Consider the following 14,883-nt stretch of genomic DNA (forward strand, 5'->3'; position numbering starts at 1 on the left):
AGAGAGAGAGAGAGATTTTTTTTATCTTCTAGCATTGTGGCTGCCAATGGCGGCTGGTCAGGGCATAGATTACCTTTTCTTACGATGACTGATGGACAGATAACTCACTTAAGCCTCTTTCACACATACAGTAGTTCCCTAAGTTCACTGTAATTTCCATGGAATCCCAAGCTGTGCCGACCGGGCACTTTCGCCGATCACACGAGTAGATTCCTGTGTTGCTCTCTATATCCCTACATATGTCGGCAATTCCCTGGTTGCGCAATCTACTTGAATAATTGCATGCACTCAAGTGGATGCAGAACTGGAGCGGGACGGGCGCGTAGGACTGCCATGTACCATATATCTGCCATATCATACCTCTGTTTTATATTGAAAAATATGATAAATACATGACATGGCAGAGGTGTGGTGTGTGGCGGTCTCGCGTGCCTGTCTCGTTCCAGCGAGTCAACTCGTATTATGAGTGTTTACCATCACCAAGTGCGCTTGCCAACTAAAGCACTTGATTATATCCCTGGTCAGTCCCATTCAGACATACACCGACCCTAGAAATTGCACTGGGAAGGCTTGTATGTGTGAAAGGGGCTTTACTTTAGACAAATGTATTTGTTGTAAGTTGCTTGGGATAAAGGCGTCTGGTAAATGTCTAAAACGTAAACGTAAATGTAAGGGTGTGTGTGTGTGTGTTTGTGTGTGTGTGTGTGTGTGTGTGTGTAAAACATCTCCTACCGTTTGACGGAGGCCTCGTACACGCCGCTGTCCCCCGCCACCGACTCGTCTGACACGGCCGCTGACACGCAGGCCGGCCCCTCCCCCGCTGGACGCCTCTGCAGCGCTGCGCCTGAGGGGACGACCACAGACGTGAATATACAAATATACACTCAATAAGTTACATTATATGGGTATATACATGCGTATGCGTGTATGCATTATATGCGTACATGCATTATGCGTACATGAGTATATTCTAATGTTGTACACATGGGAAACATATTCACAAAGTCTATGGCAAATGCATTCACTGATGACAGTGATGTGTTGATGTTAACGATGATCAATGTTCAGATTGGCCATTTGGTTCTGCCGCTCACACTGTTAACATGGTGGACAGACTCTCTCTGTATACAACATGGTGGACAGACTCTCTCTGTATACAACATGATGGACAGACTCTCTCTGTATACAACATGATGGACAGACTGACTCTCTCTGTATACAACATGATGGACAGACAGACTCTCTCTGTATACAACATGATGGACAGACTGACTCTCTCTGTATACAACATGATGGACAGACTGACTCTCTCTGTATACTAGGGATGGACGGTTTTTCGGTTAAACCGAAAACCGGGGTTTATAAAAATAGAAACGTTTTTTTATCAAAACCGTCTGAAACCGGATTTTTTTTTTTTTTTTAAAGAATAAAATAGAATAAGAATAAAACTGGAACATGTCACATGTTTGTCGTGTGTGAAAAAAACAATGATACAGTCTGAATCTGCCGCGCAATGAGTGAGAGGTTTGGTCAGTTGTGAAGAATAACTGAGGATTAATATCTAATTGGGATTATATTTAAGGGTAACGAATCACTCTATGGGAAAGATAGTTGCCTTCAGTTATTGGTAGATAGGAAAGGTTTTTTACAATTACTCGCTTACATTTAATAAGATAATTTTCGCTGCTCTCTGTAAAGCGCATTGGGTCACTTTTGTGAGAAATGCGCTATAGAAATAAAATGTGATTTGATTTGATATCAATCAATCAATCAATCAAACTTTATTTATGTTCTATAGCACAAATCATGCATTGAATGTAACCAGTGGCGGGCGATGCATTTCACACCTAGGCCTTCAGTGATGTCCGACACAGTCCTACCTGAATTATTCTACCTCTTAATACCATCATTATGACGCCATGGCTCTAGAAACTAGACAGAAACACAGTATAACCGGGCGTTGCATCACCTTAACATAATCAGACAAGTACAACAGAGTTATATTAATATTTCCGAAGCATTTTTAATCAATAAATCCGCATTTACAATGAAGAGTGTTAAACTAACATCTTTAAGATCGCTTCGCTTGGATACTGTCAAAACTTTTAAATAAAAGGCACTTTTATCGTCAAGAAACGTGACAAAACAATTCAACAAGTCTCCTTGAGTACTTTTACTGCACAGCTGATTCACGTGCGCCACCCACGTAATCTCCACATCTCTTGCAACCTGCAACAGACGCATCAAACATTTATTTTATAAGCCTATATTTGTCATTTTAGCACCGTTGCTTGTAAGTGCCCAGCCGTGCTTTGGTGTCTCGTTGCTCCCTTGGATAGACAACTCAAGTTTGCAAAACCAGTGTGGCTCCAAACACCCGATCGATCTGTTGCAAATAGCAGGCATTGCCAGCAGTACAATTTGCAGTGCCTTTCGGAGCCTGTGAGCCAGGGGTACCGCTCGTAGTTAGCGATCTGAAAGTGCCGGACAAACCCTTTTCCCCGCTGAGATAGGCTCGCTAGCGTCGGGGTTGGCCGTTCTCTGATAATGTCTATCTTTTCCTGGAAAGTTCTTCTAGAAAATGGCGTTGTTTTAAGATCTGCCACCACATCTGCCTCTTCTCCCCCTTCAGCCATTGTAGCTGATTGTAGACGGTATAAAGATACGCAAATTACCTTGCTACGCATCTCAATAGTGCGTATCCAATCAAAAGACGTGCTGGGTGCTGACATCAGATTGAGCCTTACAGCAGGCGCCGTTGTTGATTTTGCTCGCCTATTCTAAATCTACGTAGGTTTCCATTAGGTACGCCACAGGTGTTCTCGTCCAACGTTAAGTTACAGGTCGCATTCGCGGCACCGTCTGTTGTGCAGGCGGGCAGATTTGGGAGCCCCCTAGCAACACATTTTGATTGGATAAAAGCTCTAACATAAAGGCCAGCCCTCCAAATCTCAATTGGAGACTGGAAGCAGCGCAACCAAGAGGAAAGCTATGAAATGAAGAGAATAGACTATGGGGAATCATTAATACATATTTGTGGAAAAAATATATTAAAATAAAATGTATATTCTGATGATGTTTAGGCCAGCAGAGAAGGCCTTGCTGGCCCTGACGGCACACCACTGAATGTAACTCCAAGTGCAGTATTTACTAAACCACAATATAATAAAACAAGAGCTATACGGATCAAGAGTGTTTGTGCACAGCGCCACTGTGTGTGAAGGCGCTACTGAAAGTGATGACAGAACGCATGTCTCAGAAGATACGCGGTCACTTAGTGACGCAAAGGTAGTTCTGTATTTATCTCTATCTGTATTAGTACATTTATTTTGAAAGCTCTATTTTGACAGCTCTACCATGGGCACTTTTATTTTGATGCGGCATTCTTTGTTGATTGACTTACGACAGTTCAGGACGAGTCAGTCTCGCGGCATGTGGTTTTTATGAAAAGCTTTAAGTATGTTCACTGCATAATTCTAAGTCTAATATTTCAGTGATTATTGAGCAGTATTCAAATATTTAAATACATTGAGCAGCAGCTGAAACTTTGAAGACGCTGTTCCAAGAGATGATCTTCCGTGCAGGCGTGCACCCTGGATCAGCGGAGCTGGTGTGTTAAGTGTTCATGTGTTTTCATGTATGGTGTAGCTTACAAAAGTCTGCCTTTCCACTTATATTTGTGAAACTAAGTAGCCTAAATGTGTTGCGACTGTGCTTACGGTGTTTCAATGGTGTTCGACATGAGTGTATTGTAGCAGTAGGGCTCAATAATTTGAAATTGGCGCTCTTCTTTTTTTTTTTTTTACTTTTTTAAATTTATTTATTTTTATGTATTTTTCGGTTAACCGGAAAACCGCGGTTTTACTCTCTGACGGTTTTTCGGTTTCAATAATTGGAAACCGTCCATCCCTACTGTATACAACATGATGGACAGACTCTCTCTGTATACAACATGATGGACAGACTCTCTCTGTATACAACATGATGGACAGACTGACTCTCTCTGTATACAACATGATGGACAGACTGACTCTCTCTGTATACAACATGATGGACAGACTGACTCTCTCTGTATACAACATGATGGACAGACTCTCTCTGTATACAACATGGTGGACAGACTCTCTCTGTATACAACATGATGGACAGACTCTCTCTGTATACAACATGATGGACAGACTCTCTCTGTATACAACATGATGGACAGACTGACTCTCTCTGTATACAACATGATGGACAGACTGACTCTCTCTGTATACAACATGATGGACAGACTGACTCTCTCTGTATACAACATGATGGACAGACTCTCTCTGTATACAACATGGTGGACAGACTCTCTCTGTATACAACATGATGGACAGACTCTCTCTGTATACAACATGATGGACAGACTCTCTCTGTATACAACATGATGGACAGACTCTCTCTGTATACAACATGGTGGACAGACTCTCTCTGTATACAACATGATGGACAGACTCTCTCTGTATACAACATGATGGACAGACTCTCTCTGTATACAACATGATGGACAGACTCTCTCTGTATACAACATGATGGACAGACTCTCTCTGTATACAACATGGTTGACAGACTCTCTCTGTATACAACATGATGGACAGACTCTCTCTGTATACAACATGATGGACAGACTCTCTCTCTATACAACATGGTGGACAGTAGGGGTGTAAATCACCAGCTTCATCACGATACGATATTATATCGATTTGTTTGTATGACGATACAATGTTTGACGATATCACAATGTCAGTCACGATACGATTTCGATTCGATTCGATTCAAGATCGATATGATCGATGTGACGCGATATCATATGCCAATCTAACACAATTATCAACTCACAAAAACAACTAGAATATGATTTGACCATTTTATTTGTGAGCTCTTCCAGGTATCCAGCATTTAAATCATATTGTATTATACAGTATTCTTCTGTTACAAAAAGAAAAATAGACCCCGTTCACTAGTCTCACAAACAAGAGATATTCAGCTTTAAAACATTAATGTCCTATGAAACAAAACTGGAAGAACTTGTCCCCCCTTTAAAAACGGAATGTTTCTCGTGTCTTCACACCGTCACCGGAGACAATTCATTCACCGAGTTGCGGGACGCTGTGGGTGCGTTCGTAAATTCGCTCTGGAAATCTGATCACCACTCAAGGAATGCCTCTTGTCCAATCAGATGTCTTGGTCCCTTTATGACGTTGATACCACTGTGCGCTCCAGCGTTCTAAGAGCGAGTTTACGAATGCAGCCTGTGCAAATTCAAAATAAAGGTGTATCTTTAAGATGACGATATAGATCGATGTTTTTACATTGCGTCGATGTAATCAGATCGTTAGTCAATTAATCGATGCATCGATGTGAATCGATGTATCGTTACACCCCTAGTGGACAGACTCTCTCTGTATACAACATGATGGACAGACTCTCTCTGTATACAACATGATGGACAGACTCTCTCTCTATACAACATGGTGGACAGACTCTCTCTGTATACAACATGATGGACAGACTCTCTCTGTATACAACATGATGGACAGACTCTCTCTGTATACAACATGGTGGACAGACTCTCTCTGTATACAACATGGTGGACAGACTCTCTCTGTATACAACATGATGGACAGACTCTCTCTGTATACAACATGATGGACAGACTCTCTCTGTATACAACATGATGGACAGACTCTCTCTGTATACAACATGGTGGACAGACTCTCTCTGTATACAACATGATGGACAGACTGACTCTCTCTCTATACAACATGATGGACAGACTCTCTCTGTATACAACATGATGGACAGACTCTCTCTGTATACAACATGATGGACAGACTGACTCTCTCTGTATACAACATGATGGACAGACTCTCTGTATACAACATGATGGACAGACTCTCTCTGTATACAACATGGTAGACAGACTCTCTCTGTATACAACATGATGGACAGACTCTCTCTGTATACAACATGATGGACAGACTCACCGCCGGTGTGAACGTGTACACCGTCGTAACCAGAAAACGTACAGAATAACCAGGAGACGTGACAATAACCGCTGAGTTGAGAAAAGTAAAAGATCTCCCGGGAAACGCCCCGTTTTACCAATTGGTGTGAGCTGCTATCTGGAATTGATTGACTCCCGGATATAGAAGTAAGGCCCAAACGCGAAAAAACGCCACAATGACCATGTCGTCTCTCAGAGCCATCCATGTAGCCATGGAAACCCAACCCACTTTATGACAAACATCCAACAGCGCTGCCGTTCCAGGGCAATCCAGTAATGGTCCAATAGGTGGCAGCATCGCTCCATACGGTGGATTAAAACCACCCAAACACACAGAAGTCAGGTTCCCCTGGTGTTACTGCCTCTGTTCAGGGATCTCTCTCTCAACTTACTACAAAACTAATAATAATACTAGATAATAACATAGTTATTAATACAACGTCATTCTAATACTCAAGGACAAAACAAGTATTGGTGACAAGCCTGTATGACACAGCAGGGGGGGGGCAGGATTCCAAGGGGGTGTCTCACCTGTAATACTCTCCCTGAGGGTGGCCAGCGTGCCGCCCCTCCCCCGCTCCTCCCCTCCGTCTGCCTCGAACGCCGCCGGGCTGTCGTAGAAGCCCAGCCTGGCGAAGCTCGCCACCGCCGCCGCCTCCGCCTCCTCGCCGCCGCCAAAGTCCCGCAACGAGGAGGCCGACGGGAACGGCCCGTCCAGCGCCAGCGGCGACCCCGGCGGGGAGAGGGAGGACAGGGACGAGCGGGAGGACAGAGACGCCACCGACTTGGAGGGCTCCGCCGGCCTGGGGGACGGCTCGGTGGCGGGGGCGTGGAGGGCCGGGAGGAGGAGGGTGGCGGGATGGGGGGTCTTGACCGTGACCACCTCGTGCTCGTGGATGGTGGTGATGGATCCCGGGGGGGCGTAGGGGGGCGCGGAGGGGGGGGGCTCCTGCAGCAGCAGGTCCAGCTTGCACTGGTAGTCCAGGTCCAGCGGGGAGGGGGGCTGGGCCGGGGGGTAGTACAGGTCCCCGGAGCTCAGGGAGTTCAGAGACCCGCGGCTGGACGCCAGAGAGCCAAGGCTGCTGCCTGACGACACGGACAGGGTGCTGGCCGACAGGCTGGGAGACACACACACACACACACACACACACACACGGTAAACGATAAACAAACATCCAGAATACATGGTTTGGTAACTGTATGTAACGGTATGTATGCATTGGGGGGGGGGGGGGGGACGACGACGACTAGTCACTGTATGTCCAGGAGAAAGTGTGTTTGTGGAATGAAATGCATGCAGACACACACACACCTCTTGAGCTGAGAGTGGAGGACCGTGGTGAGCCTGGTGGACTCCTCCAGCTGTTGGAGCAGAACCCGCCGCCTCTCCTGCACCTTCATCCTGGAGAGAGACAAAGAGGATCAGTACCACACACACACACCAAAAGGCAGCTCTGAGACTGTGGAAGGTGTTTCGGCCCGCCCAGGATAACCTTCTTTGCCTACTAGAGAGAAACCATGGACTGATCATTCTATAGTGGAGGCTTTGTTGCTCAACGCAGTGAAATTCCCTTCTCGGAGTCATGTCGCTAACGCTAACAACGCTACCCTTAATTACCACTCTATGTATTGAGCAATTACACAACGGCTAATTACTTCTCGTCACGGCACAATTAAAAGGAGGTTTCTCCAATGTAGTTAATGTGTTAAATCAGTGTGTGCATGAGAGAGTGTATGAGCATGCCTGCATACAATCTATAATTACAACCCTATAAGTGCATTGTTTACAATTACAGAGTGCCCCCTCCCCCCCACCATGCCGTTGTGACATCTTCGCCCCTGCTATCTGCTCCCAAACATGCCAATTACCACACGATCAGTATGTAAATGAGCAGTACCGTAATTAAAGTCTCCTACCGTGTATTTAACTTTCTGAGACGATCATTAGAAAACAAAAGCAAACTGTGTCGGCGGGAAAACAGTTCGTTGTTGTCTGATAAACCTCCAAACGACACACCCACCCTCTACACCCCACTCATGGTCTAGATAGAAATAGGAATCTAGGAAAGACGTTTGATATGTTACCCTTTAGTTCAGCTGAGGTAACTATTCCATCTGGGTTAGTTTAGTTTGGCTGAGGTAACTATTCCATCTGGGTTAGTTAAGCTGAGGTAACTATTCCATCTGGGTTAGTTTAGTTAAGCTGTGGTAACTATTCCATCTGGGTTAGTTTAGTTAAGCTGTGGTAACTATTCCATCTGGGTTAGTTTAGTTAAGCTGTGGTAACTATTCCATCTGGGTTAGTTTAGTAAAGCTCTGGTAACTATTCCATCTGGGTTAGTTTAGTTAAGCTGAGGTAACTATTCCATCTGGGTTAGTTAAGCTGAGGTAACTATTCCATCTGGGTTAGTTTAGTTAAGCTGAGGTAACTATTCCATATGGGTTAGTTTAGTTTGGCTGAGGTAACTATTCCATATGGGTTAGTTAAGCTGAGGTAACTATTCCATCTGGGTTAGCTTAGTTAAGCTGAGGTAACTATTCCATCTGGGGGTAAGTATGACTGAGGGAACTATTCCATCTGGGGTGGGGGGGGGGCTTACCTCAGCGCCAGGGCGTGGCTTGGAGTGTTCCCGGCCGCCTGCAGGTCCTCCTCCAGCTGCAGCCGCTGGGCCTCCAGGCGCTGGAGGTCTTGCGGGGAGCGTTTGCGCGGCGAGGCGAACTGCAGCTCCTTCAGCAGCTCCTCCTTCTCCGAGAGCAGCAGGAGGCGCTCCCGCTCCACGTCCAACGCCCCTGGCCACGTCCCCGGCCACGCCTCGCTCTCCAGCCGGGCCAGCTCCACCTGCACGTTGGCCATACTGGGTTGGGGGGGGGTAATGGAGAGGTTAGAGGTCTCTCTTACACACGGTCACACACACACACACACACACACACCTAGCACCGTAAACCCAACGGCTGCACTAAGCAGAGGTACACAGAGAAACATGTCCTACTGCCATAACTGTTCTAATAATAATAATAATAATAATTAATTGTATTTATATAGTGCTTTTCCGTGGCTCAAAGACGCTGGCGCTTCTCTGATCTGAAGTCTGCATGTGTGTGTGTGTGTGTGTGTGTGTGTGTGTGTGTGTGTGTTTAGGTGGCTCTGACGGTTCTAGGATCAGGTGAAAGGGATTCTCAGGAATGTCTTAATGAATGAGGGAGGGGAGAGAGAGAGAGAGAGAGAGAGAGAGAGAGAGAGAGAGAGAGAGAGAGAGAGAGAGAGAGAGAGAGAGGGGAGAGAGAGAGAGAATTACCTTCTTTTGGCCTCTTCATACTGAAGACTCAGTCTGACCTTCTCAGCCAAAGAGGACCTGCTCCTCAAACCAGCCTGAAAGAGAAAGAGAGAGGGGGGGGTTAGGGGAGAGAGAGAGAGAGAGAGAGAGAGAGAGAGAGAGAGAGAGAGAGAGAGAGAGAGAGAGAGAGAGAGAGAGAGAGAAGAGAAGAAAGAAGCCTTAACTGCTGTGGTACTGGTCAAGAACATGATGACTCTCCCAGATAAAATGGACACCGGCCAAATCTCCCCAACCATTCTGGCGGGTAGTCAACAAAGTTTCCTGAATACTATGCTTCAATTTAAAATGTAAACTGGTGTGATCCGCAATTACGGTCAGCGTTGATTCAACACTCCTGCTGCTCCTGCCTCCTCCAGCTTTGAAACAAACCAGAGTCTAGGAGCTGTCCTAGGAGCATCCAGATAATAAGAATAATATAGCATTAAAGTACAATTCTACTTACACACAACTGTGTGAGATAGAAAACATGCAAGGGGAAATAATTAACTGTAACAGGAACAGGCTAGAAGATCAAACAATGTTGTATGTGCTGGAGGGACGTCCTGGGGGAACATTTGTTGGGACGTCCTAGGAGAACATTTGCACCTCACACCCCACAGCGCCTCATGCTCTGACTCCACACCAGGGAGCATAAACACATCACATGTACCTGCTTCATGTTCAAGTGACTGGGTTTAATATCATCAGAGCCCTCACCCCTCTTTCCCTCCTCCACTTAGCATTCCATCGGTGTGGTTGTGTGTGTGTGTGTGTGTGTGTGTGTGTGTGTGTGTGTTAGGAAGAAAAGCCTACTCAGTGCTGTAAGCAGCTTTGCTCTGTAACCCTGCTATCATCTGGTCCCAGAGCCTGAAGAATCCAGGAGGGAGGGAGGGAGGGAGGGAGGGAGGGAGGGAGGGAGGGAGGGAGGGAGGACATTCCTCAGCAGAAACACTGGCATTTTAATGAGAAGAGAAGAAATGGGAGAGAGGAGAGAGGAAAAGGAGGGAGAGCCAGAGAATGGAAGAGAGAGTGGAGAGAGAGAAAGAAAGAGAAAGAACATCCTATTGAGAGGGATGTGGAAGGATAGAAGGAGAAAGAGCAAGGTAGTACATATACTGTACTCTGATGAGAGAGAGAGAGAGAGAGAGAGAGAGAGAGAGAGAGAGAGAGAGAGAGAGAGAGAGAGAGAGAGAGAACATGTAGGAAAGAGAATGAAGGAAAGAAAGAAAGAAAGAAAAGGAAAGAATGTGTGTTTGTGGTAAACCCAGACTCTATACACCTGTCCCGGTCAGTCATCTCAAGTCTACTTCGTGTGTGTGTGTGTGTGTGTGTGTGTGTTGCCCACCTCTCCGGAGACGTCTGTCTGGGAGCCTGCGTCCAGCGTGTGTTTAGACAGGAGCGGGTGGAGGCGGCCCGCGGGGCCCAGGTCCGGTTCTGACACCCCCATGTTGTTGTTGTTGTTGTGTTCGCCGTGGAAACGCTCCTTAAGCTTCACCAGACACTGGAGGAGAGGAGGAGAGGAGAGAGGAGAGAGGAGATAAGAGAAGAGGGAGGAGAGGGAGATGGATTGGAATGCCCACTTTTTATGAAAATCTGTGCATTTAATTATTTCAAATTAGTGTTGACATCGTTTTTCTCGTACCTGCATGAGGTCCTGTTTCTCCTTCTCTCCGGAGCTGATGGTCTTGCGTAGCGTCTTGAGCTCCGTGACGATGGCCTTGGCCTCCTTCAGCCGGAAGCCGCTCTGCTCGCCACTCATCTTTTGGTCGATCCTACAAGAGGAAGACACACACACACAAGTAATGCACTAAGACACACAGAAACTAAATTATATAATTCTGAGTATATGTGTATATGTACAGTGTATGTTTGTCTAATAGCATAGTATGACAGATGGCTACTACCACACACACACACACACACACACACACACACACGCACACACACACACACACACACACACACACACACACCTTATGGGGTGCTCCTCCTGAGGGGGGAGTTAGACAATGCTTCATTGTTTCCAGAATTGTAATAAAAAGTGACTGCTGTGGCTGGGCCTTAATCCACAGCCTGGCATGTGAGCAACATTTCTCTCCCTCTGACTCCCTCTCACCCTCTCCTCTCCTCTCCCTCCCTCTCTTCTCCTCCCCACTCTCTCTCTCTCTCTCTCTCCCCCCCTAGGACAGTAGTTCTCAGTGGGCCGTGGTGGCGGTGGGAGCAGGCGCTCCTAATCAAAGGCCGTTTACGAGGGCCCAGAGGCCCCAGGAACAACAGCCACATAAAACTAAGCCATCAAATCAAACACTGAGCAAAATAAATCACAGAGTTACACAGACTCGCTCACACACACACACAGGCACACACGCACGCACGCGCACACACACAGGCACACACACAGGCACACACAGAGGCACACACAGAGGCACACACATACGCACGCACGCATTTGTTTACAAATGCTCACAAGCAGGTATAATGTCAATAACACTGGGTTAGTCGTTGAGCCCATTGTGTGCTAGGGACACAGGAGTGTGTGTGTGTGTGTGTGTGTGTGTGTGTGGACACTTACTGCTGTAAGGTTTCAAAGCCTTGCTCTTTGTAGAGGAGCTCCTGTTTCATCTGGGAGAGTTCTCTCTTCAGCTTATTTACCTAGACAACAAAGACAACATGTGTACTTAATCTCACGCACACACACACACACACAGTCACACACACTGTGAAAGAGGGAGACAGTGAAAGAAAGAGAGGGGGGGGGGGGTATACATAGAGAGAGAGTCTTAGGGAGGGTTGTCGTACCCTGACTTTGGTGGTGGAGATCTCAGCCTTCAGGATGTCCGGGTCGTACTTGGTGCTGGACGACGACCCGGAGAACACTGAAACAGGAAGTGAACGTTGGTGAACAGGAAGTGAACGTGTGAAGTGAACAGTGAGCGGGGGGGTTAAGGTAGGCATTTTGAGGGATGGTGCTGTGGGAGCCTACTGGATTGTACTGCGTGTGCCTGTGTGTGTGTGTTAGTGTGTGAGTGTATATATGCTACTGTGTGTATGTGTGTGTGTGTGTGTATCTGTGTGTGTGCATGTATGTGTGTGTGTGTGTGTGTGTGTGTGAGAGAGTATGTTAATCTGTGAGTGAGTGAGTGTGTGTGTGTGTGTGTGTATATGTTAGTGTGTGTGTGTGTGTGTGTGTGTGTGAGAGAGAGAGACACACTCACGGCTGGTGCGGGAGCTGCTCTTGTCCTTGTAGGCGTGGCTGAGGCGGGTGTAGTGGTCCATGGCCAGGGCCAGGCGCTGCTCCTTCACCTGGTACAGCTGCCGCTGGGCCGCCAGCGCGTCCTGGGCCACCCACAGGTACTCCTTCAGCATGCGCTCCTGTTCCTTCCGCCACTCCGCCCGCGGGTCCTCCAGCTGGGTGCTCTCTGGGGAGGACACACACGCACAGACACACACACACACACACACACACACACAGACACACACATGCACGCACGCAAAGACACAGACGCACAAACACACACATGCTAGATTGTGGGTCTACTGACGTGTGTTCATCCAGCACTGATTCACCAACTGTAGTGGATGAGTAACCAGCACAGACCAGCTCAGCCCAGCCCAGCCCAGCCCAGCCCAGCCCAGCCCAGCCCAGCCCAGCCCAGGTCAGCACATCTTAGCCCAGTACAGCCCAGCTCAGCTCAGCCCAGCTCAGCCAATCACCACAAGGCTGTGTTCAGCTGTCTCTCTGGTGCCTGGCAGGGCCGTGGAGGCAGGGAGAGGGTTAACCCTGGTTCTTTACTCTACCCTGAGAGTCTGGCCTGTCTGCTCCGCGCCAAACTAAGTATTCCAGCAATGCAGAGGCTGGCTGTTATGAGGAATAACCGGATTTCGCTCTCTGTGTGTGTGTGTGTGTGTGTGTGTGTGTGTGTGTGTGTGTGTGTGTGTGTGTGTGTGAGTGAGTGAGTGAGTGAGTGAGAGAGAGAGAGAGAGAGGGAGAGTGCATGTGTGTGTGAGTGTGTGTATGCGTGCGTGTGTGTCTGTGTGAGTGTAAGTGCATGCGCGTGTCAGAGTGTGAGAGAGAGTGTGTGTAATACTCTGATGAGGGTTGTATTCCTGAGTGACGACTCATTCAACACACACTGTGTTTTGCGTGTAGGAGTTGGTGTGTATAGACATCAAGAAAATGACATGGAGGTTTGACCCCTGTCATATGAAACACACAGGCCTTCAGAGATCTGCCAGGTGTCAGCCATGTCGTACCCCCTCTCTGCAGAGGTGACTTTAGGGCATCTAAGGCATCTAGGTGAACTTACACTACCGGTCTAAAGGTAGGAAGAACAACAGACGGCGCAGGCACCAGACCAGACTAGATGATCGTGGAGTGAAGATATTATTAAAGCGTACGCGATGCGACGGGTGATCGACAGGCACGTATACTTAAATAATATCTTCACTCCACGATCATCTAGTCTGGTCTGGCGCCTGCGCCGTCTGTTGTTCTTCCTGCACACAGGTAAACATATCCAGGATCCAGCAGCGTCGTCGGGCTCGCGCAAACAAACCCGGCGATTTTTTTACTTGCTCCCGGAAAGCGGGCAAGCGTTACTGTCGAACCCTGCATCTACATTTATCCAGTTTCTATTGAAATGTAGCTAAAATGCATAAATGTCATAAATAAATCACTCAGTCAGTTTAATTGAGTCCATCTTAATGCAACTATAAAATAGCTCATGGAATTTTGGAATTAATATCTTTGTTTTGTTTTTATAGGGTTTCTATAAAAAATATATAATTTTCTTTTGATCCTTATAAACTCCCCAGTCCCTGTCAGTGATAAACATATAACATGTTGGAACTACCAATATTCTTCACATGAGAGATGGTGCGGAAACTGCATTGCATGTGCTGGGTCTGCAATAAACGTAATGCTTTGTAGTAAAACCAAATAAACATTTTAGCCACTTTCCTTGCTGTACACTTGAATTCATTGTTGCACACACAATTATGAATACAAGAGATTACTTTCCATGAAGGGATTCTTTTTGGCCACTTGGTTATAGACCAATTTTGTAGAGTGACTGAGATGATGTTGTCCCATCGACTGTGCTTTTTCCTCTCCACCATTCAACTTCGTAGAGTCACCCCAGGACTCAAAGTAGGCCTAATACTCCTGAACAGTTTTGTTCCTCTCCATTTGTCTAGTTTGTAATGACAACCTGATCCACACAGTGTGTAATTCATTCCTAAATCAGAGACCCAATAAAAACAAAGATATTAATTCCAAAATGACATGAACTTTTTTATCCTTGCATTAAGATGGACTCAATTCAACTTACTGAGTGATTTGTTGACATTTTAGCTTAATTTGAATAAAAACTGGAATAACAGAGGTGTTCTAAAACGTTTGACCGGTAGTGTAACTCTAATAGAGCTGTCTAGGAGACTTTTGGGCGTCTAAAAGTTGAAGGGAAGGCGCAAGGTAAGGCTAGCGACCATTCCCCGTCTAAACACATTGAGATCAACCAGGTGATGAGCCCAATA

The 14,883-nt window shown here is 46.6% G+C and overlaps 1 protein-coding gene across 1 annotated transcript in view; it reads right to left on the bottom strand.

The window, feature by feature from the left end:
* The window catches only part of LOC308160779 (protein WWC2-like), a gene marked incomplete at its 5' end in the record, with an annotated part of 33,188 nt that overhangs the window by 6,227 nt on the left and 12,078 nt on the right, over positions 1 to 14,883 (bottom strand). The window contains 10 exons of the mRNA XM_080534718.1: positions 733 to 844; positions 6,566 to 7,152; positions 7,347 to 7,436; positions 8,635 to 8,889; positions 9,331 to 9,404; positions 10,694 to 10,849; positions 10,991 to 11,120; positions 11,921 to 12,000; positions 12,148 to 12,224; positions 12,564 to 12,767. Coding sequence (XP_080390844.1) covers positions 733 to 844; positions 6,566 to 7,152; positions 7,347 to 7,436; positions 8,635 to 8,889; positions 9,331 to 9,404; positions 10,694 to 10,849; positions 10,991 to 11,120; positions 11,921 to 12,000; positions 12,148 to 12,224; positions 12,564 to 12,767 — 1,765 coding nt within the window. The remainder of the gene's footprint in view (positions 1 to 732; positions 845 to 6,565; positions 7,153 to 7,346; positions 7,437 to 8,634; positions 8,890 to 9,330; positions 9,405 to 10,693; positions 10,850 to 10,990; positions 11,121 to 11,920; positions 12,001 to 12,147; positions 12,225 to 12,563; positions 12,768 to 14,883) is intronic.

Source organism: Nansenia antarctica (genome assembly GCF_963989245.1).
Source record: "Nansenia antarctica genome assembly, chromosome: 6".
NCBI classification, from domain to species: domain Eukaryota; kingdom Metazoa; phylum Chordata; class Actinopteri; order Argentiniformes; family Microstomatidae; genus Nansenia; species Nansenia antarctica.